Source organism: Megalobrama amblycephala, linkage group LG14 (assembly GCF_018812025.1).
Source record: "Megalobrama amblycephala isolate DHTTF-2021 linkage group LG14, ASM1881202v1, whole genome shotgun sequence".
Classification (NCBI taxonomy): domain Eukaryota; kingdom Metazoa; phylum Chordata; class Actinopteri; order Cypriniformes; family Xenocyprididae; genus Megalobrama; species Megalobrama amblycephala.
The window spans coordinates 13,893,803-13,917,995 of record NC_063057.1 but is presented as its reverse complement, the minus strand read 5'-3'; the positions used below and the strand labels follow the sequence as shown (position 1 = coordinate 13,917,995).

The 24,193-nt window shown below is 38.7% G+C and overlaps 1 protein-coding gene across 3 annotated transcripts in view; it reads right to left on the bottom strand.

Moving 5' to 3' along the window:
• The window catches only part of exoc4 (exocyst complex component 4), a 154,843-nt gene that overhangs the window by 89,240 nt on the left and 41,410 nt on the right, over window positions 1–24,193 (bottom strand). For 2 of the 3 annotated variants that reach the window (XM_048156835.1, XM_048156836.1), the window contains exon 10: window positions 4,691–4,787. In XM_048156835.1, coding sequence (XP_048012792.1) covers window positions 4,691–4,787 — 97 coding nt within the window. Of the gene's footprint in view, window positions 1–4,690; window positions 4,788–24,193 lie in introns of those variants that run through there. The other variant, XM_048156837.1, reaches the window with a different exon arrangement.

Below are 24,193 nucleotides of genomic sequence, written 5' to 3'. Positions count from 1 at the left end.
TGACAAAGCTGGATTTTCAGCATCATTACTCTAATATTCAGTGTCACATGATCCTTTGCTGTAATAATAATCATAAATAGCTTATAATTAATTTAAATGATAGATATGTATTTTTATGAATATTCAGTTTATGTCACATTACGGAAGTAAATATGGTTTCAAATGCCAATTCATGTTGACACACAAACACAAATCAAGCTGACAATGACTGATTTTCTAAACTTTTCAAATCTCACTTTCAACTCAACTACCAAATACCCTGTCCCCACCCCAGCACAGGGATGCCGGCAGCTCTAACATCTGTTCTCTGGCAGGGGTGTGATCTCACACACTCTTGTCCCTGCCAGGCTTAATCACCTCTGAGCATGGACGTATACAAGGGGAGAGATTATAGCAAGCCGCAGACTGCCCCCTTTTCAAAATGCCAACCTCAGTCAGGGCAGGAGGGTTTAAATACCACTCAAATGTCAGTGTGAGGCCCCACAAGTCAAACTAAATTACCTCCTACCTGCTCCGTCTCCCCTCTCGCTGCACTGAGCATGTCTCCAATTCGCATGCGTAGCCAAACACACACATAAATACAAAAACCCACAAATGAGTGCGGCAGACAGTCACTCAAAATCACAGCAGCTAACAGACTAACATAAAACACTGCAAGTACTTCCAGACTGATTCCGGTAGTTGAATGCAACGGAAGAGTACACAAACAAACAGACACGTACACAAGCGGCCTTTATGGACCAACCGTATTGATCTATTGGGAGATTTGATACACAGCAAAGTGTTTTCGCACTTTGTGCTGTACAGTGCGAGCAGGGCCCATATATTAGCGTACAGTGAGCGGGTCTGGAGATGTGTGAAGCTACCCAAAGGTATTATCGATCCCCCTCGGACTGCTCCTGCCCAGCATCAATCAAAAAAACATCAACTCCACACCTCTGAGATCTTCAACGTCAGCCTCTTCCACAGAGACTATTGATCACAAATAGCATGGTGAATTGATTGGCAGTAACATTAAGAGCTAGTATTGATTTTGACGTAAATTCGGGTTCTTCTCGGTCACTGATAAAACAAACTCCTGCATCAGTCCACACAGGTGCTGTTCGATCAGTGCGTAGGGTTGAATAAAGGGCTCAAGGTTTGGCTGGTTAGCATGGTCCAAGTAGCCCCTGTAAATACAGCATTCTGGTGACAGAAAACAACTTTTCCATTGATGTCTATTAAAAAGCACTAGTGCATTCTGACAAAATTAAGCAACTAATAAATCGCAAATATTTTTATTATCTTATATTTTTATCTATCTGCTGCTTTTGACACAGTGACACAGAAAATGTTTTTTTTTTGATAGTCAAAAATGACAAATATGCAAAAAATGACATTAAATATTCATTAAACACTGATGAGAAAAATATAAAATATAACAAAAATGTTTTTCTAATATATGTTTATAATAAATATTTATTTATTTTTGTAAATAAACTATATAAAAAAAGTAAGCAGATAAGCAGATAAAAATAAATTTACATTTTTGGGTGAACTATCCCTTTAAATACTGCAGAAGAATGAGGAAAATAAGACTGCAAAATATGTAGTATATCCTGTATAACCAGGACTTGACATTAACACCCGCCAAAATATCTGAAACACTTCCAAGACTCATTTTCTGCAGAATAGTCGTGCTTTTGCACTCTCATCTTTTCAACAAAGAGTTGACACTAGGGCTGGGCGATATATCGCATGCAATTGTCACGCGCATTTGGTAAGTAAAGCCGGTTCCCTGATTACCGCTAAATCCTCATCACTTGCTTTCAAATGGAGCGGCATTTAATAGACAGAGCCGTAGTTCACTGACAAGCTACGCAATATCGCGTTCATTATCGAAGACGATTCATCTGCGATAATAAACGCGATATTGCGCAGCTTGTCAGTGAACTACGGCTCTGTCTATTAAATGCCGCTCCATTTGAAAGCAGGTGATGGCGATTTAGCGGTAATCGGGGAGCCGGCTTTACTGACGAAATGCGCGTGAAAATCACATGCGATATATCACCCAGCCCTAGTTGACACACAAACCCGCCTCCCCTGACTCACTTGTTTCATTTGCTAAAGATGAATATTATTGGTGTTACAGGGTTTGAATTTTTGAGTATTGCTCATAATTTGGCTAATTCCTGCAGAATTTGTGGTCACACCCAAAGTGTGCGCTCATAAAGCCACCTCAGTACTAAATTGAGTCCTTTATCACTGCTTATTGTCAAATACACACAAAATAATGTCAAAATGCCAGTCTTGGCCAGTATTCACGTAAACAGTCAGTTATGTTTTAAGTGAACGTAAACAGTTAAGAAAGAAAACGCACGTGTAACAGTCCAATGGATCAGTGCATCAGGTCTGAAAGTGACAGCAGCCTAATAAACAGGCTGCCAAATTATGAGAGAATATTAAAAATATCTACACTGCCCTCCAAAAGTTTGGAAACGCCCAAGAAAAGTGGAGTTTTGGACAATATTGGCATGAATCCTTTTTAATTTGTGATAATTTTGCACTGGTAAGGGACAACACAAAAGTTTATACATAGAAAAAAACTCAAATTTTCGATTCATCAAAATATCCACCATTAGCAGCATTCTGACCTAAACTGTGTTCTAATTGGTTCACTGTATTCTAAACTTAATTGGCAATCAATTGTTGAAGCTATTAAGGTGTGCTGACCCAAAAATCTTTTACAAACCTGGGCCAAGTAACCAGGCATCACAGCTGGCAAAGGGGCATGTCTGACTTTGACATGTATATATTGCCATTATTATGTAATCAAAATGAAAATTATTATAATGTCAAGTTATTGTAATGTATTTGCACCAAAAAATGATAAGGATTTATGCTGATAACGTCCAAAACCACACTTTGCCAGGGGTGTTTCCAAACTTTTGGAGGGCAGTGTAAATGGCCAATTTTCCTAATTTTTCATATTATCTTGAATTAAATGATATTTCCATCAACCAAAACATGTCACTTTAGTTAGGGTACAATTGACTGTAATTTATGAATATGAAATGACAAAATATTGACCTAATTTAAAAGGATGTTTTTATCAAAAGATAAAAACTATTATTTTGACAATAAGTGATTAGTCATATGCAATTTATGGTAAAAAAAAAATTACAGTGTTCCAAAAAGCAAAGTTGGCTACAAGGATATCTTTTTCCTCATAGGGTTGAACATGTATCAACGCAACAAAGAATTAAGCTCCACGAGCACAGCCAAGGTCGGGTGGCCACACATCGGGCTCTTCGCAGAGGACTATGACTGATAGCAGCCATTATGTGTCGGCAGGCAAAAGGTGGAGTGCAGTCACTCGTTTATTCATGCATTCATTTGTTCGGTCCGTCACCCCAGCAAGGACCAGATGAGCTGTCTATACTGTCGGAGCGATGATTCGCCTGCCATTCATCTCAGACGGACAGCTGTCTGACACGCCCTCTGTCCATCCCCTGCTGCTGTCGCACTGCTCGCATGAACACTGATAGGAGCTCATTTAGATTAATGAACACGGCTAGAATATATCAGTGTGCAGCAGGTGCCTCCACTTCATAGTGGGCGTACTGTAAAATATCTGCACTGTTCGCAATCGAGCCAGAATCACAGCAGGCCAAAAGATGTATTCTTCCCAAATGATATTTAGCAACAGGGTTGATGCTTTTATATCCAGAAAGACAAGTTTGTAATGGACTAAATGGGCAAAAAGTTTGGCAAGTTCATCAATATTGAGGTGGCGACTGCTAACGTGATGTGAAATCTCACTGATTGATACAATAATGAGGCCAAACATGAGAAGAATTCAAGCTGAAATGACAACAAACAAAATGTGGTACCATTACGACAAAACTGCCAAAAAAGACACTTTCATGCTCAGATTAACAGTGAAGAACAAAATTAAACAAGCCACATGATTTGAGATATTATTCATGTTTTAGTTTCTCATTCAAAAGATTAATACTTTTAGGGTTCAAATGCTATAAAAAACGTATGCTTGATGGTATGACATGGGTCAAAATGTCTACAATAATGTAATTTATCAAAATCTGCCTTTCAAATCAGGTTTCCATACTTCTGTGGTATACCAAGGCAAGCCGTATGTACACAGAGTGTACATTAAGGCTAATGGGTCTTTTAAAAGAAGGGTGTTACATCCAGGACATAAAAACAAGCCATCTGAGTGTGACAGTGACCATCTCTGGAAAAAAGAAATAGATAAATAAAAAAACAGAAAATCAATGCACAGCGTCTCGAAAGTAATAGTGAGCAATAGTATCGGGAAGTCCAGTCACGTTGTGGGCAGGACAACCATGCTTGGGATATGTCTCTGAATTAGAGCGGTAATATGACAGGGCATTAGTGGGCTGGACCGATGATCCAATAGATTAGGAGATTGAAAGGAAAATTGAATGCGGAGCGGTTCTAAACGGAACACTCCTATTGATACCGTCAGAACAAATCAAAATCAATGGCAGGGGCTCGGTAATGATGCGGTAATGGCCGCCGGCCATGAAAAATATGAAAGGAAGGGGGGAAAAAAACAATCACATGTAATGGCGAAAGAGATGGATGAATTAGAGCAGAGTTTAAACAGCTTGTTGAAATGCAGTTTTATAAAGCATGTTCAGCAGACACATTTGTGAACAGGACCTACCTAAGCAATGGCTGAAAGATGACCGTGATGTTTCTGGCTCCCGGTTTACACAGGAACTTAGTCTCTCCTCCCTCAATCAGGTTATCGTCAGCTCCACCTGGACAGAAAGAGGAAGGAAAAAAAGATTTAACATATTTTCTTCAACAATAACTTTTAAAAACTAATTAAACTGATACGGGATCCTTCACATGGGATGCGTTTTTGTGTTCAGCTCGACAAAATAAAACAGAATGTAGGAGTTTTGTGGAACATTTGTAAAAGTTAAACTTCTTTAAAGTTGAAAAACTCTTGGCACAAAATGCTGAATGAAAAAGTGAAGCATGTCACAATGGTCAAAGAAGACTTTATAGAACACAAAAAAATGTTTCGATGGACAACGGTGGCATATACAGCGTAGTGGTTATTACCAAAAAAAAAAACATTGGACTGACTAAATAAATGACTAAATAAAACTAAAAAAGCAAAAGCAAAAAAAGCAAAAACAAAAAAGCAAAAAACAAAACAAAACCAATAAAAAACAAAGCAAAAAACAAAACAAAGCACAAAACTAAACTAATAAAAAACAAAGTAAAAGCAAAAACAAAAAACAAAAAGCAAAGCAAAGCAAAAAACAAAACAAAACCAATAAAAAACAAAGCAAAAAAACAAACAAAAGCAAAACAAAAAACAAAACCAATAAAAAACAAAGCAAACCAAACAAAGCACAAAACTAAACTAATAAAAAACAAAGTAAAAGCAAAAACAGAACAAAACAAAGCAAAACCAAAGGGCAAAACAAAAAATTAAAAAAAAAAGTAATTTTATCAAATCATTGCAATTACCACAAGCCGGAGAGAGAAATACAAGACCCCGCCCCCCCTCCTCCTCTTTCTCCCATTTGCTCCTCTGTGTCTGTGCGTAGTCCTGCGCTAACAGGGTTAATAAGAAAATCATGGCTGTGTAACTCTCTCATGATGAGGCAGGGCCCCAAAAAATGAAGTGAGCTCCAATCCTTATTAGCTCCACTCATCCACAAGTAATCAATATAATTGACAGCAAGAGAATCAAGTCTGCCATCAATAAGAACATTCCCGGGTGGACAGAAGGTGTGTGCGTGGCCTCATGGGTCGATGAATAGAAGTGCCACCGCGGCAGGCCACTGGCATCTCTCTCGCACTGTGACAATGTTATTCATTAAAATTTCACAGCCCTTTGAGATTGTCACTGGAGAGACTGCTGTAACTACGTAGTACTAAGTCTGGGCACCGCTATCCTGACAAACACCATGCAGGAAACATACACATCTGAGACACTTGTGTGCACATCACACACACAAGCCCTTGGTGGAGAATCACTTTAATTGCTTTTATCAGTCAGTTGTTACATGAGATTTCTTGCCCAGGGGATGGGAAATGAGTCCAGGCCCAGAAACACAAATTAATGCCAGAAGATTTCTGTGACACAAATATAGCACGTGTGTGATTTGGACTGCCTTGGAATTACAAGTGAAGCAAAAGAGTGTGCTTGTATGATTTGTGCCCAATGTTGTGATCTCAAACCCACTGGTACGGGTTTAATCGCAAGTCTGGGATCAGAGTCATCCTGTGTTCATTGTTTTGAGAGGCAAGATGTGCTTCAGATGAAAAATGCGTTCACCTTTCACTGCACTAAAAACCCTGCAGTGCACCTGTCCAGCATTCAAACGCACCTCCTGCTGCTGTTCCTGTCATTTCCACCTTCCTGACATTCTTCACGGAGCACGTTCGGATGAAAAACTCTCTCTCTTATTTCATTTCAACCACTTTTTCTCATTAAAAAGACAAGAGGATTCTTTATCCTCTCTAAAAGCTTTCTGGTTGGCTGTTTTTCAAAGTTGTTACTCAGGAAAGGGAACTCATCTTCCTTCGTTTCCCGTTTCTCTCTATCTATCCAATCTCTCTCCTGCTAATTCAATTAAGACTCAATTACAACTGCAAAACAAGAAAACACAGCTGCCACCGCACACACTGACTTTGACCTAGACAAGTGGCAGGAGAGGAGAAAAACAGAGAGAATTGTTACAAAGAGTTGCATGATAAAAATTACTAATTTAAAAAATAGTGATCAGCTTTGTCAAAAAGTGACTGAATGACATCAGAAAGAATTGGTTTTAAATTAACAAATTTTGCTTTGCAGAGTGTCATAAGTTTTCCACCAGAAGTGTTCATAGCTGTCAAAGAAATTTCCAGATATTATTTCAATTAAAGGGGACCTATAATGCCCCTTTTCACAAGATGTAATCAAAGTCTCTGCTGTCCCTAGAATGTGTCTCAAGTTTCAGCAAAATACCCCACTGATCATTTTTATAGCTTGTCAAATTTGCCCCTATTTGGGTGTGAGCAAAAACATGCCGTTTTTGAGTGTCCCTTTAAATGCAAATGAGCTGCTGCTCCCGGCCCCCTTTCCAGAAGAGGGCGGAGCTTCAACAGCTCACGCTTCGGTTGCTCAACAACAACAAAACTGGAGAATCTCACACAGCCAAAATGACGATTGTTAGTAACGGTGTTCAGCCTTACATTGTTCAAACCGGAGTCGGACACTGACGGAGTTACAACTGTTAGAATGCAACTGGACGATTCTGAATGGTTAGTGGATAAATTTATGTAGTTGCCGTGGAGTTGATTCAGCTCACCGACTAGCATGTGCCGTCATGTTAATCTTTTGTGCAAATCCAGCAATGAATTGACCCTCGTTTGTGAAGCAGTCCGGCGTTTAATGACGGCCTGGAACAACACTCTACTACAACAACTCTTCCTCTTCTCTAAAGCAGCCCAACATGGCCTCACCCCCTTTGTTGCATGATCTCAGGGGCAGGGTTTATATAAATTTTAGGGTTTGTGATGTCACTAACCCAGGAAGAAGCTTGTTGTAGTGCCTATCTGACCTTTGTTGTAGTCCTTAAACAGCAAATTAATTTTCTTTAAAAGAAAATATCTCCCTTTGCATTGAACTTTGAGCGTCGTAACTTTGCAGATGCTGTTTATGCTCAAACAGCAACATTACACACTAACTAAATTTAAAAAAGTGAAATCATAATCAACCACCCCTTTAAAAATCATAAGAAATCATTATTTGTAATAATACTAATACTAATAATAATAATAAAAAAGAAGTAGTAGTAGTAGTAGTAGTAGTATAGTAGTAGTAGTAGTGGTGGTGGTAATAAATAATATTATTTTTTTATTATTATTATCAAAAGACAACGTGTCGAGAATAAACTATAAAAATGTTGCTAAAAATAAAAGACTGAGACAATTTTAAAAATTCTTATTGTTAACCTTTACTACTTCATGCTTTTAAATATTTTTAATGGGTTTTCAGTAAATATAGTGTAAAACAAGTGCTCATTTATTTTTGTACATCTTTCATTTGCTATCATTAAATTGTATCATATACCACTTTGCTCTCTACATCAGTATGAGCCATTAAAAAACCCAAAACAGTTGATTAAAAACACATAAACGAAAGACGCGTTAGCCAGCAGGTCAAAGAGTAATGCGTCCAGATTGTGCGGTTACATTTACTGGCAAAGACAGAGGAGAAAATGTCATCCCACGCCAGCCTGGCTTGACTCAAATCATTATTCACATTCTAGTACATATTAATGAAGGTCCATTAAAATGTTGTCAGCGCGACAGACTTTGACTGAAAAAGCAACTGGCCAACATCTGCTATGTTAAATATAAACAATCATCCACAACAGTTTAACAAGTTATTTCAGCATTCAAATAATAAACAACTGTGAACAAATGGTGACAAGTTAGCTGGTCCAATTTATTATTATGTGCCTCCACATCTGTGTTTTTTATTATGCTGGAAGCGTGTTTCCTTTAATAACCTATGTGTGTGCATAAGATCATGCGAGTGTATACGAGAGGTGTTATAGCCTGGCCCCCTGCAGATGCTGCTAATCTAGGATCGGGATGCGCCTTTACATCAAATTTACATTTCTATTATTGGCAGTCACTCACTTACCAAAGCGACTTACAAGAAAGTGCACGTATTGTGTAAGTCATTCTGATGAGTGAAAAGTGTGTGACGGAGCATGCACGCACACCTCCCACTCGTGTCAGCCCCCATGTAATCAAGCCAGCCAGTGACTTAGTGAAATTGCATTAGCTACACTTTCGTGGGTTTGATTAGAAATGGTTTGATCTGAGATGTACTCCGTCCCTGCGCGGATCTACAGCAGAGAAACGTGTAGTGCCTTCACTAACACCATCCGTCCCGGTGGATCTATCCGTGTGTGTGAGTATGCGAAAGAAACAAATGCATGTCAGTGTGAGGTCATGCAATCAGGCCGAAAAGTCTGTTGTAGAGTGTGTGTGTGTGTGTGTGTGTGTGTGTGTGTGTGTAAGAGCAGAAACATTAACAAGAGATTGGAGATCACTCATTCAAAATGAGTGTCAATATTGGAGCAATGTTTGTGTTGTCAACTCTGATCCAGCTACTGTGTGTGCCTGTGTGGAGGACATCAACAACAAAATCAATCCTACTGCAGTATGACACAGTACTGTGACAGACCAGTTAACGTGCAGCACAGAAATAATACTCAAATTCATTCAAAGTCAAATATTAATGACTGCGGCCCCAAAGTATCTGGAGACTTAAGTCACACTGAAATGTGTATGAATGTCACTGCTTTTGATGCAAAACATAATGCAAACATGAAATTATGTTAGAATTCAGTTCCTTAAAAGTACAAAACAGCCCTGACCCGTCGAGGCATGGACTCCACTAGACCCCTGAAGGTGTGCTGTGGTATCTGGCACCAAGCAGATCCTTTAAGTCCTTTAAGTTGCGAGGAGGGGCCTCAATGGATCAGACTTGTTTGTTCAGCACATCCCACAGATGCTCGATTGGACTGAGATCTGGGGAATTTGGAGGCCAAGTCAACACCTCAAACTCGTTGTTGTGCTCCTCAAACCTTTTTTGCTTTGTGGAAGGGCGCATTATCCTGCTGAAAGAGGCCACAGACACCAAGGAATATTGTTTCCATGAAAGGGTGGTACGTGTCAAAGTAACATCCACATGGATCGCACATGGCAGGACCCAAGGTTTACCAGCCCAAAGCATCACACTGCCTCCGCTGACTTGCCTTCGTCCCATAGTGCATCCAGGTGCCGTGTGTTCCCCAGGTAAGCGACACACATGCACCCAGCCATCCACGTGATGTAAAAGAAAACGCGATTCATCTGACCAGGCCACCTTCTTCCATTGCTCCATGGTCCAGTTCTGATGCTCACATGCCCGCTGTTGGTGCTTTCGGCAGTGGACAGGGGTCATCATGGGCACCCTGACTGGTCTGCGGCTATGCAGCCCCATACGCAACAACCTGCGATGCACTGTGTATTCTGACACCTTTCTATCAGAACCAGCATTAACTTCTTGAGCAATTTGAGCTACAGTAGCTCGTCTGTTGAATCGGACCATATGGGCCAGCCTTTGCTCCGCATGTGCATCAATGACCCTGTCTCTCCAGTTCCTTGGACCACTTTTGATAGATACTGACCACTGTAGACTGGGAACACCACACAAGAGCTACAGTTTTGGAGATGCTCTGACCCAGTCGTCAATTTGGCCCTTGTCAAACTCACTCAAATCCTTACGCTTGCTCATTTTTGTGCTATCTTCCTTTAAAATTCTAGTCCTTTGCTTTGATATTTTGTTATGGAATACAGTGACACTCAAGTTACACACTTTTAAATGTGCTTAAGTGTCCAAATACTTTTTTAATGGGGCAAGGCCTTCCCAAAACAAACACGTACTTGAAAATACACGTACACACAAGATACAACCCATTCTCTGTTTGTACAGTGCTCTAGATTGGTCACCACAGGTTTGTTATCAGTTGAGTGGCCACAGACAGACAGTCTACACAGCACAAACCCATACCAGCTGCCAGGTTTCTCCTAACAAAACGGAATGAAGATCGACAGGTGTGTGCGTGTGTGGCCAATCAGTGCTGTCAGGCAGAAACCTCGAACTTGAAAAAGAACAGGCCAATTTTCAATAATTCATGACTTCCCAGTTGGCCTGGTTATAATTCCGCTGCCATGTCTTCATGTCTGATTGGCTTCTGATGAGACTCCTCTATTATTAAAACTCATTTGAGGGGACAATATTCCAATATTTCCGTCCAGGAGAGAGCCAAGACCACTAGCTCAGTGTGTTGACAATGCACTGAAATGACAATTAAACAAATTAATGAATGAATACATAATTGTGGAAATAGAGTTGGATAAATTATTAATTGTGGCACGGTGGGCAATTCCCCTTGCTTCGGATATGATGCTTTTATACATGTATTTTTAATAAGGCCAGGTTGACAGAGCTGATTTTTCGCACTTAGAGCAAAACAAATTGTTTTTGTTGGATCAATGGCCTAGTGGTTAGTGCAAATGCTCAAGACTATTTTAGCTGTAATGCACATTTAGGAGATGCAGGTTCGTATTCAGTCTGAATCATATGCAAATCACAATCTTCAGCTTTAAATTTTTACATTTAGCCTCAACAGTCCTGAATATTCAGTTAAATCCTTTCTTTTCTATAAATTCACTATAAATTCATTCACTGAAGCAACAGATGTCTCTCAAAGTCAAAAACACAAGGCAGTGAAGGTAGTAAAGTCAAGTTGTTGATTAGAGTGACCACGATCTGCTCCTCCCTAAAAATAATGGTATGTCTAGTCTCCGTCTAACAGTCCTGATTACTGAGCCATCACTACTGCTTCATTTGAATCCATTACAAAAAGAGAAAATAAAGTCAACCCCTCCAATTCCAATCCAACACTCATGCCCATAATAGCATACACCCTCTTATTCTGCCTGTCTGTTTCTCAAAATACTCCTGTCACAGTTTCTTTATTTCTCATCTGGTATTTGATGCGGATGTCCAAAAAATAAAGAAAAGAGGAAGAATAAGGTTAAATATAAGTTCACTTTTCCTTTGTGTTCGTGTCTCTTTAAAGCTTTCACACTGCACTTAAAGGATTAGTTCACTTCTGAATGAACATTTCCTGGTAATTTATGCACCCCCATGTCATCCAAGATGTTCATGTCTTTCTTTCTTCAGTTGAAAAGAAATGAAGGTTTTTGATGAAAACATTCCAGGATTATTCTCCTTATAGTGGACTTCAATGGACACCATTGTTTAAAGTCAAAATGACAGTTTCAGTGCAGCTTCAAAGGGCTTTAAATGATACCAGACGAGGAATAAGGGTCTTATCTAGCGAAACGATCAGGCATTTTCTAAAAAATTAAATATATATGCTTTATAAACAGTCCATTGAAGTCCACTATAAGGTGAACAATCCTGGAATGTTTTCATCAAAAACCTTCATTTCTTTTCGACTGATGAAAGAAAGACATGAACATCTTGGATGACATGGGGGTGAGTAAATTATCAGGAAATTTTTATTTCAAAGTGGACTATTCCTTTAACACTGGGTTAACATCTTTGTAAACCCTGAGTAAAGGCTGATGTGGTGCTAGAATGTAACAGCAAATTGTTTAGCAACAGATGACCAATAACTGATTAATTATACTAATTAAAGATACATTCACACTTTGTATAGTTTCAGTGCTTTAGGGGGAAAAGTGTCAAATAGTGATACCAATAATATTAACTGGAATGATAAAGAGATAGACTTTACTGTAAGGTTTGAGGTCTTCAGTATCACACGATCATTCAGAAATTAATCCAATTTGCTGATTTGGTGCTCAAGACACATTTCTTATTATTGTCAATGTTGAAAACAGTTGTGCTGCTTAATATTTTCGTGGAAACTTTTTTACAGGATTTATTAATGAATAGAATGATCAAAAGAACAGCATTTATTTGAAATATAATTCTTTTGTAACATTATAAATGTCTTTTCAGTCTCTCTTGGTCAATTTAATGCATCCTTGGTGAATAAAAGTATTAATTATTTTTTAAAAAACAAATCTTACTTACCGCAAACTTTTGAACAGTAGTGTACTATTATTTTGTAGGATATTTTGAGTACTCAAAGACAACCAGACCACGTTTACATGGTGACTTTTCTGCAGATGGACTAGCAATTGCAAGGTCATACAACAGACAATCAATTAACCTTGAAAACATTCAAATAAAAATGTTAACCCGGGATGTACAAGGTGAAACTACCCAAAAATGACTAATCCAGGATGAATAAGAACAGTGTGAAGCATGCAATAAATAACCCAGGATTATATTAACCCTAGGTTTAAATGACCAAGGATTATATTAACCCTAGGTTTAGCCATTTCTGGCTGTGTTGTTTCTTAGTCTCTCTCTCTCTCTCTCTCTCTCTCTCTCTTTCAAAGGCCACCTTTGTTGAGTCTCAATGTGATTGGAGGGCAGGAACATAAGATTTGAGATGGGTCTCTGCTGCCCTCTCAAGCTCCACTGATTTAGAATCAGAGAGCCAGTGATTGTGATTGTGTTTAAAAGGCTGTTCCACTCATCCAGACATCATCATCATCATCATCATCACCCTTGTTCTCTGTCCTCTCTGTCACCTTTTCCCCCTCCCCTCCTCCCCCCACCACTTCTCCTTCAATCACGCCAATCCCAAATGAAAGGTAAACAAGCCCGTGACAGCCACGGTGATGATGGTCTCGTTGATTAAAATTAGCACAGGTTGTGAAACACAAGACACACACGCTCACTCAGACAAAGTCTGTAATTATATGTCTGCCCTCCGTCTGATAACAGCAACAACAATCTACCCGTAAGACAAACCAGAGAACTTCAGAAATGCAAATAAAAAGTTTTATCTGCGCTCCGTTTACCTTGTTAGTCACCGTTCAGCTTCAAATTCTTCAAACATGGATTCAAACAGAGCAGTTTTTTTCTTTACCACCCAAATATTAACAAAAAATTTACTATTTACCATTTCCTCTCTTAGATTCACTTCATGAAGGAGGAAAGCAACAGCAAGAGACCGTCTCCCCGTCAATACCCACAGCACCACTGATATGTTATTACCCTCCAAGTCCATTTCAGCCAATCACGGGCCAATCTCATCTCACCACTGCAGTAATTCAATAATGCGTCCGTGATGAGATCCACCTCAGGACTCCACTCATCACAGTCGGCCCCCCCTAAGAAAAAAACAACACAATCACGGCCCGTAATGCTGTTTCAACCGTAATCAGCTTCTGCTATAAAATTACTGGGAAACAGATTGAACATGAAGCATCCGCCCAGACCGCATGCCAGCTGACTGCTGATCCGCTCTGTGAATGTGACGGAACTTGGGTGTGAGTGAATTTCAGTATTTGACTTTATGATCTGTGACTCAAAGCCAACACAAGCATACGAAACTGGCCGTGCATCTAAAGATGGCTTGTTATGTCCTTTATAAATTCTGCTTGGCAGATTGTACAATATGACCCCAGTAAGATCTTGGGTAAAATTCAACACTGCAATCTATGTATCTCATAACTATATATTTATAACCTTAATATCTTAACATCTTTAAGGCAATATCAATTTACTTAAAGGGTTAGTTCACCCAAAAATGAAAATTCTGTCATTAATTACTCATCCTCATGTCGTTCCATGCCAGTAAGACCTTCGTTTATCTTTGGAACACAAATTAAGATATTCGTATAAATAAGATATATATAAAGCTTCGAAGCTCTACGAATCTTTTGTTTCGAATCAGTCAAGTCAAGTCAAGTCACCTTTATTTATATAGCGCTTTTTACAATGCAGATTGTATCAAAGCAGCTTTATATTGATAACTGGTACATAATTTGGCTGCACAGCAGCTCTTAAATAATAGTGTCAATGCAGGCAGATCAGAAGCACTGTTGAATAAATGTCAAGAATACTATTGAATATCAAATGTCAAGTGTCCCCAACTAAGCAAGCCAAAGGCGACAGCGGCAAGGAACCCAAACTCCATCAGGTGACATCAGGTGGCAAACAAGTGGCAAATAGGTGTTAAAATAGAGAGAAAAAAATCCTTGGGAAAAAACAGGCTTAATCAGTGGTTTGGAGCGCCCCCCCAGTGGTGAACCACTGAAATTTCGAAACACTTATGATGTAACAAAGCCTTGTTTACTGAAATTACGTGACTTTGGCAGTTTGATATGCGCTTCGAACCACTGATTCGAAACAAAAGATTCAATGTATGCCTCACTGAGCCATCAGAGTTTATCAAAAATATCTTAATTTGTGTTCCGAAGATGAACGAAGGTCTTACGGGTTTGGAACAACATGAAGGTGAGAAAATAATGATTTTTGGGTGAACTAACCATTTAAAAGGCTAAATTCAGAAAAATCAATCAATCAATCAATATATCTACATATCTATCTACCTATCTATTTTTAGTGAAACATCATTAGACGGCATGATAAACATTTTATTTAGGACCTGGTACTGCAAAAATCAAAGCAAGCCTTTGCATTAATGCAGTCAATGCTTTGACTGAAAAGTAACTGAAAAAAACCTGAACATCTCTCCGTCATGATGGATGGATGGATGGATGGATGGATGGATGGATGGATGGATGGATGGATGGATGGATGGATGGATGGGCAGACAGACAGGAGGACAGATAGACAGGCAGACAGAATCCCTTTAGGTAGGATAACATGGTAAATTAGTAAATGAAAATGAACAAGCTCTCCACCAACAGAACAAGATAAGTTGAGGATATCCTAATGGCTCAAACAGCACTCCAGCACACACACTAGCACTGGACACTGATTGGCATGAAGTGTGTATTGCAGTGTTTTGTTGACGCTCCACAGCTGGTGGTACGCTCTTATTTGTTTGGATTCAATTTGATGTGCCGGATGAGGAGCCAAGGGAACAAATAAAATGAAAAAAACAAAAGGAAAACCACAACAGCATTAAGGAGTAATTTAATTGCTCATTTCTCTATCGCTTGTTCCCGCCGACTCTCTTCCTCAGATGCAGGTATGAACCGTGATGTTTCAACATCTGCGGCTATAAAGGCTACATCCAGATCTATTGGTTATCTATTCATTAAGTTAAATCAGGTGTTTAAGAAATGATCAAGGCTGCAGCCACAGAAACATACAGACTATAGATGATATTTTATCAATTCTCTTGCACACATGGGCACATACACGTCATCTCGCTTAAAGAGCCATTTAAAGAGCTTCGCTCTCATGTGGCGTCTGGAGTGTCATATCTTCTCTTAGTCTCTGGGCTCCATCAGGCCTCATTTAGCACACAGATCATCAAGTTTAGCACACGCACATACACACACACACACACACACACACAGAAGATCAGGCACAATGCTAACAGTCTGTGACATACAGTAACAATGCCATTTCCTCAAACTAGTGCTGCTTATTTCTGCTTGTGATGTTTGGAAACTTTTCTTAAAGGTGTAGCTCAGCCAAAAAATAAGAATATGACATCATTTACATGCCCACGTCATTTGAATCCTGCTTGACTTTCGTTCTTCTATGAAACACAAAATGAGTCATTAATAGCAGAATGTCCTACCAGCTCTTTTCTATATAATAAAAGTGAAAGGTAAACAAAAATTATCAGTGAGTAATGACATAAATTTCAGTCTGTTCTTCACACAAAACTATTAAATGGTTTAAAGGGAGTTGGAATATAGCTTACAAGTTATATGAACAACTTTTATGATAGTTTATGGTGCTGTTTTTCTTGCAACCTTTGGTCCCCAATCCACTTTCATTGTATGGAAAAGCAGCATTTCCATTCTTCCACAAAAGAAAAGAGTGAAACCGAGTGAAATATCCCTTTAAGTATGACTAAATACACAAAAACCATCAAAACAATCAGTCTCATTGTCTCTTAAAGTATTTTCAGGTGCATTTCATCCAGGTTCGAATCCCAAAAACAAACTTCTGACCTTTTCATGTCCTTCCCATTCCTCTCGTCGGTGTCCATCAAACATGCTTTGATTGTGTGTCAAACAGTGAAGCTCCTCTTCAACAATCACACCTAACAATGCTCCCTGTAGTGTCTGTCTGTCTCGCTCATCTTTTCTTTCCCTCACGGTGGCTCTCAGTAGGAATGCCTGATTGCATACTGTCTTTGGTGCTCAAAAACAGACGCTAAGAAATGCCAATGCTGAATGCAGAGGATATGGGGCTAATCAACATCTACAAAAATAAAAGGTCAAGAGGAAAAGAAAGAGCATGAATGAAAGAAAGCATGCGAGCAAGAACAAAAGAAAAAACAGAAAGGTCAAGGCCACCAATATCTGGCACGGATTAGATCATGATGCATTCAAAACAACAAAAAAAGTAAGTAACAAAAACACTTGTTTTGAATTCCACTACTTTTAAATCATTTGACCTGCTAAATACTCATATCCAATATTCCCAATGATTTTCCATCATTGCAACGTGCCAGACAGGCTACAATTGTTTTGAAATCATCACTTTACAATATCTATAGGCCGGGTTAATAAATACACGCATGTTCCATTGGCACACGAGTGTTAATAACTAGATTTATTTATTAAAGGTGCCCTAGATTCAAAATTTGAATTTACCTTGGCATAGTTGAATAACAATAGTTCAGTACATGGAAAAGACATACATTGAGTTTCAAACTCCATTGCTTTCTCTTTCTTATGTGAATCTCATTTGTTTAAAAGACTTCCGGAAAACACGCGGATCTCAACATAACACCGACTGTTACGTAACAGTCGGGGTGTACGCCCCAATATTTGCATATGCCAGCCCATGTTCCCAACATTATGAAAGGCATTAGACAAGGGCAGCCAGTAACGTCTGGATCTGCACAGTTGAATCAACAGACTAGGTAAGCAAGAACAACAGCGAAAATGGCAGATGGAGCAATAATAACTGACAAGATAGCATGATATTTTTAGTCATATTTGTAAATTGTCTTTCTAAATGTTTCGTTAACATGTTGCTAATGTACTGTTAAATGAGGTTAAAGTTACCATCGTTTCTTACTGAATTCACGGAGACAAGAGTCATCGCTATTTTCATTTTTAAACACTTGCAGTCTGTATAATTCATAAACACAACTCCATTCTTTATAAATCTCTCCAACAGTGTATCATTAGCCGTTAGCCACGGAGCATAGCCTCAAACTCATAGAGAATCAAATATAAACATCAAAATAAATGCTTTACTCACATAATTCGAAGCATGCATACAGCATGCATGACGAACATCTTGTAAAGACCCATTTGAGGGTTATATTAGCTGTGTGAACTTTGTAAATGTGCTGTAATATAATCGAGAGCTCGTGTGGCAGGGAACACGCGAGTTAAAGGGGCGGCGCGCTGAAAAAATCAGTGCATAGTTAATGATGCCCCAAAATAGGCAGTTAAAAAAATTAATTAAAAAAAATCTATGGGGTATTTTGAGCTGAAACTTCACAGACACATTCAGGGGACACGTTAGACTTATATTACATCTTGTGAAAAAGCATTCTTGGGCACTTTTAATAAATAAATAACTTTATTTTATTTATTACAAATGTTGAAGCATCTGTACCAAAGCATGTTTATCTATGTTTATATTACAAAAGAAAAGAAAAGAAAAAGAAAAATGCATCTTTGCAGTGTAAATGTAGCTAAATAGACGCAAAAGTGGTTACAAGGAAAGGAAGAAGAAAAAGGTAAGAAAAAAAAAATCAATCAAATCATGTTTGCGTTTGAAGGATAAAAGAGACATTCATCACTTTCCCCTGCTTTGTATGTGGCAAATTCAATATTTATATAATAAAGTTCAATGTCATTTCAGTTTCAAGTCTGAAAACAACATATCAGAACTGCAAAGTCAACTCAAGTCAACTATTGATGGGCTTGACGATAAAGAGCCATGCTACTCTTGAACTCAGTGGAAAGACTAAATAAAAAATGAAATCATACCTTGAAAACAAACTTACTAACCTTGGATATATTTGAAAAATTCAGAAAATATTTCTGCAAAGGTGAACAGATTTATATGAAACACCTCTGTATCAGTGCTGATCCAGAATTTAGTCTCTGTGTGAAGCCTAAATCAGCCCTCTGACTTTGAAAAATTGAAAGTTCTCAGCTCTTTTGTGATAGAGAGTGAGTTATCTGGAAGCGCCTGTAAGGCTAGAGAGTTTTTGATGGAAACACTACTAAAAAGAGTCTGACACCATCCACAAACACAACAACTTTCGTTAGTGTAGAGAAATCTGACAGAGCTCATATACACGCACACACACTTTCACACACACCCCCATATACACCTCCTCACTCCACTGGTGAGGGATTTTTCCATTTGCACCTCTCCTACCCCTATTGTGCTTCACAAATCAGAGCGACAGACAACAACTCTCCTCCGCCCACAGCCCCGCCACTCACCGTGATCCACCTCTCTCACTCTCTCTTTCTCTCTCTGGGGAACACCAGCATCATGCATAAACAAGACCTTCCCTTTATCCTCTCGCTGTAAGCCTAGAGGAGAAAACTCAATTTGTATACGTGTGTTCAGAGAAAAAGATGAATCTCCCTGCTTTGTGATAATCCCTGCCCAACACACAATGAGCTTTTGTGTCTCTTTTTTCTTTATCTCTGCTTCGTTTGGTTTGCAGGTTTGTGGGATTGCAGTGACATACGAGGAATAGTCCAAAGGACAGACATATGAATAGATATGAGACACATAGGATTATTACTCCTGGATCCATCATATATAAAAAAGAAAACAATATCTACTATTGTCAATCACAGATTCTCAGGTGTGGTTTAAGTGTGCAGATACTTTTTGGGGTTGTATATTGAGCCTTGGTGCTCATATGAGAAATGTATGTTTGAGTTCAGCTTGCAACATGATCTGCTCTCATTATTTGATCACATTCCCTGAAATGATCCTCTCATTCTCCACTATACCGGTCTACAAAATCATACAAAGCATGGAAAATTTAAGAGAGAGTAGGGGAGAAAGAGTTTGTATGAGCTTTGGTGCATATACAGTGGGTACGGAAAGTATTCAGACCCCCTTAAATTTTTCACTCTTTGTTATATTGCAGCCATTTGCTAAAATCATTTAATGGTGATGGTAAACGTTGGTGGACTGCCATTTTTAGGTCTCTCCAGAGATGCTCAATTGGGTTTAAGTCAGGGCTCTGGCTGGGCCATTCAAGAACAGTCACGGAGTTGTTGTGAAGCCACTCCTTCGTTATTTTAGCTGTGTGCTTAGGGTCATTGTCTTGTTGGAAGGTAAACCTTCAGCCCAGTCTGAGGTCCTGAGCACTCTGGAGAAGGTTTTCGTCCAGGATATCCCTGTACTTGGCCGCATTCATCTTTCCCTCGATTGCAACCAGTCGTCCTGTCCCTGCAGCTGAAAAACACCCCCACAGCATGATGCTGCCACCACCATGCTTCACTGTTGGGACTGTATTGGACAGGTGATGAGCAGTGCCTGGTTTTCTCCACACATACCGCTTAGAATTAAGGCCAAAAAGTTCTATCTTGGTCTCATCAGACCAGAGAATCTAATTTCTCACCATCTTGGAGTCCTTCAGGTGTTTTTTAGCAAACTCCATGCGGGCTTTCATGTGTCTTGCACTGAGGAGAGGCTTCCGTCGGGCCACTCTGCCATAAAGCCCCGACTGGTGGAGGGCTGCAGTGATGGTTGACTTTCTATAACTTTCTCCCATCTCCCGACTGCATCTCTGGAGCTCAGCCACAATGATCTTTGGGTTCTTCTTTACCTCTCTCACCAAGGCTCTTCTCCCCCGATAGCTCAGTTTGGCTGGACGGCCGGCTCTAGGAAGGGTTCTGGTCATCCCAAACGTCTTCCATTTAAGGATTATGGAGGCCACTGTGCTCTTAGGAACCTTAAGTGCAGCAGAAATGTTTTTGTAACCTTGGCCAGATCTGTGCCTTGCCACAATTCTGTCTCTGAGCTCTTCAGGCAGTTCTTTTGACCTCATGATTCTCATTTGCTCTGACATGCACTGTGAGCTATAAGGTCTTATATAGACAGGTGTGTGGCTTTCCTAATCAAGTCCAATCAGTATAATCAAACACAGCTGGACTCAAATGAAGGTGTAGAACCATCTCAAGGATGATCAGAAGAAATGGACAGCACCTGAGTTAAATATATGAGTGTCACAGCAAAGGGTCTGAATACTTAGGACCATGTGATATTTCAGTTTTTCTTTTTTAATAAATCTGCAAAAAAGTCAACAATTCTGTGTTTTTCTGTCAATATGGGGTGCTGTGTGTACATTAATGAGGAAAAAAAATGAACTTACATGATTTTAGCAAATGGCTGCAATATAACAAAGAGTGTAAATTTAAGGGGGTCTGAATACTTTCTGTACCCACTGTACAAGAAATGAAAGTTTGAGTTCAGCCTGCAACATGCTCTGATCACATTCTACCATGCTTTTCTTTTAATTTTCCTCTCAGTCTCCTAAAAAATATAGGTAAAAGCTCCAAAAAATTGAAAGAGAGGGGGGAGAAAGAGGTTGTATGAGCTTTGGTGCACATACAAGTGCTAAAAGTTCGAGTTCAACCTGCAACATGTTCCAATACTCTTCACCTTTTCTATGATTTTCCACTCATTCTCCACTATACCCATCTAAAGATTAGGGAAGCGCTCAATAAATGAAAAGAGTGTGGAGAGAAAAAGGTCATATGAGCCTTGACGTATATGGAAGAAATGCAAGTTCAAGTCTGCAACATGCTTTAATCACATTCTACTTCATTGTCTTTAAATTTTTCATCTCATTCTTCACTATGCCTGCCTAAAATATTATGGAAAAGCACAAAAGAAAAGGAGAAAGAAGAAAAAATTTGTATAAGCCTTGGTGCACATGTGTGCTTCAAGATCGAGTCCAGCCAAGTTTGAATTATGCCTGCAACATCCTCCAATCCCATTACCCCTCATTTATCCTTTCATTCGTCACTATACCTGTTAGAAAAATATGCAAAACCCAGAGAAAAAGAAAGAGGAGAGCGCAGAAGCAGTAATGAACTCTGCAGAAAGAAGTTGAGGATTAATTGATCTGTAGGAGTCGTGCTGGAGTAGAGAAAGCTGTAATTAAGCTACAGAGGCTCTGAATGCGGTTTTATAATGACTGCTACAAACACACACACACATTCACTCAAAGATGTTCCACATGACATCGCACACGCACATAATTGCAGTCTCACGCAACTCTGACAAAGCTGTTTGCACCAAGACTGGCGAAGCGCTATTTTATTTACAGCAGATGGAGAAATTTTTACCATTATATGTCACCGGAAAGCAGTACGGTGCTTAGCTAACTCAATAGATCAAATCCTCATGCACTTGCGACCCTACTGGCGAAAATTGCACTGCAAAGGAACAGATGTTTAAACATCTGTACTGTACAGCCTTGCACTGTGACTGAATTGTGTCAAAAAAATTGGATATTATGATAAATGCCTATGTATATGTAACATACTGTTTGTCAATGGAATTAAAAGACAGTAAAGATTGTTTTAAGAGGGCCTTATACTAAATGCAGGATCTACTTATTTATAGAGCATTTTGTGACTTTGAAAAGTTTCTTTACAACCATTCAGATAGATCAGACCATCTACTAGCCATAATGCTTTAGTCTTGGATGTCTGTGTGGCTGAAAACTTAATTAAAATACGAAACATTCCTGTGTCGGCTTCAATACATATTGTCATTTTTCTAATTTATTCCTTAAGAAATCCATGAATGGCCCCTCTGCTCACGCAATGAAACAATGACTTTCAACTCTCTCTTCCCTCCCTCTACCGAGTCGACTTATTCCTTCTGTTAAATTATTTCATCCCTTCAATCTCCTCTCGTCCTTTCAGACGACAGACACAGCGCATGTATTGTGACGGCACAAACGAACAGTGGAAATTCATCTCCTATTTGGTGGTGCGAGGTGCTCAACCAATCAAATGTTCTCCTTCTATCACTTGAGAAGCATTTGAAGGAACACCGTAAGAGTCTTAGGAGCCCATTTACTTCCTTATCTCATTAATCTCCACATTCACCTTGCTCTTTTTGTGCCCGACGGGTCGACTGTGATTGGCTATCAATTGAATTTGTACTTGAAGAGCTGTGCGCCAGAGAAAAAAAAAAACAGTTGGTGTGCTTTGCAAAGATGCCACACCTTAAGAATATTGAATACCAAAGCAAAATCTTTAAAGGGATAGTTCACACAAAAATAAAAATAATGTTACTATTGACTCATCCTGAAGATGTTTTAAACCAGTATATTATAAACTATGGAGAGGTGGGAAAATTCACACACAAAAAAGAGAAGAATCTGTATATTTCAACTATGAATAAGATAATATGTTTAAAGGTGCCCTAGAACCCTTTTTCACAAGATGTAATATAAGTCTAAGGTGTCCCTTGAATGTGTCTGTGAAGTTTCAGCTCAAAATACCCCATATATTTTTTATTATTCCATTTTTTAACTGCCTATTTTGGGGCATTATTAAAAATGCGCCGATTCAGTGCGTGTCACCTTTAAATGCTCTTGCTCCCCGCCCCCAAGCTCACAACTCTATAATACATTGCATAAACAAAGTTCACACAGCTAATATAACCCTCAAAATGGATCTTTACAAAGTGTTTGTCATGCAGCATATCAGATCATGTAAGTATAGTATTTATTTGGATGTTTACATTTGATTCTGAATGAGTTTGATAGTAACCTATTAAGATTTTCAGATTTAAGATTTTCAGGTAGGTCTAACAGGTAAATATACAGAAATTGAATAATCAAACACTGCATAAATTATGAATTGAATATAGATTAATCCTTATTAAAGCAACAAAAGTTATTCAGTCAAGAGGAGTGAGTGATTTTCTCTTTGTCTATTGTTCTTTGATTAACATTAATGATAGACAGCAGCAGGTTTATTAGGCTGCTGTCACTTTAAGACCTGACGCACATGATGTGGATCTGACAAACATCCTATTTTCTTTATGTTCATTTAACACTTTTTAACTCATTTAAGACTGTGCTTGTGAGGATACGCAACAAAACAGGAATTTTGACAATTTTGTGTAAAAAAAGAGAACTCAATACAGAAATTGACATGAACTAAGATTAATAAATGCTTTAGAAGTATTTGCCATTGTTAGTTCTTGTTAACTAATGTAGTTAATGAATTTTAACAAATGGAACCATTTATTATGCTATTTATTTATTTTGTAATTTATTCATTCATTTTATTTACTGGTATTCTGTGTGCAGATTTTGGGTGTTTGTTCACAGAGAGCCACTTTACCGATAGCGTGCCAGTACAGATTTGAGTTCTTCTTTTTTCTTTTTCTTTTTTTGCGTCTTATCATGCTTGAATGGTTTAATAGCACTTGAATGAATGATAGCTTGTTCATATACTAGCGCAGCCAAAGGATGACAGAAATAAAGACAGCTGCATTAAGTGCATTAAATATTTGTATATTTTATATTAAATATTTTATATGCGTTAAACTGAGAAAAAAAATGTATAGCAAAATTAACACATTAATTTT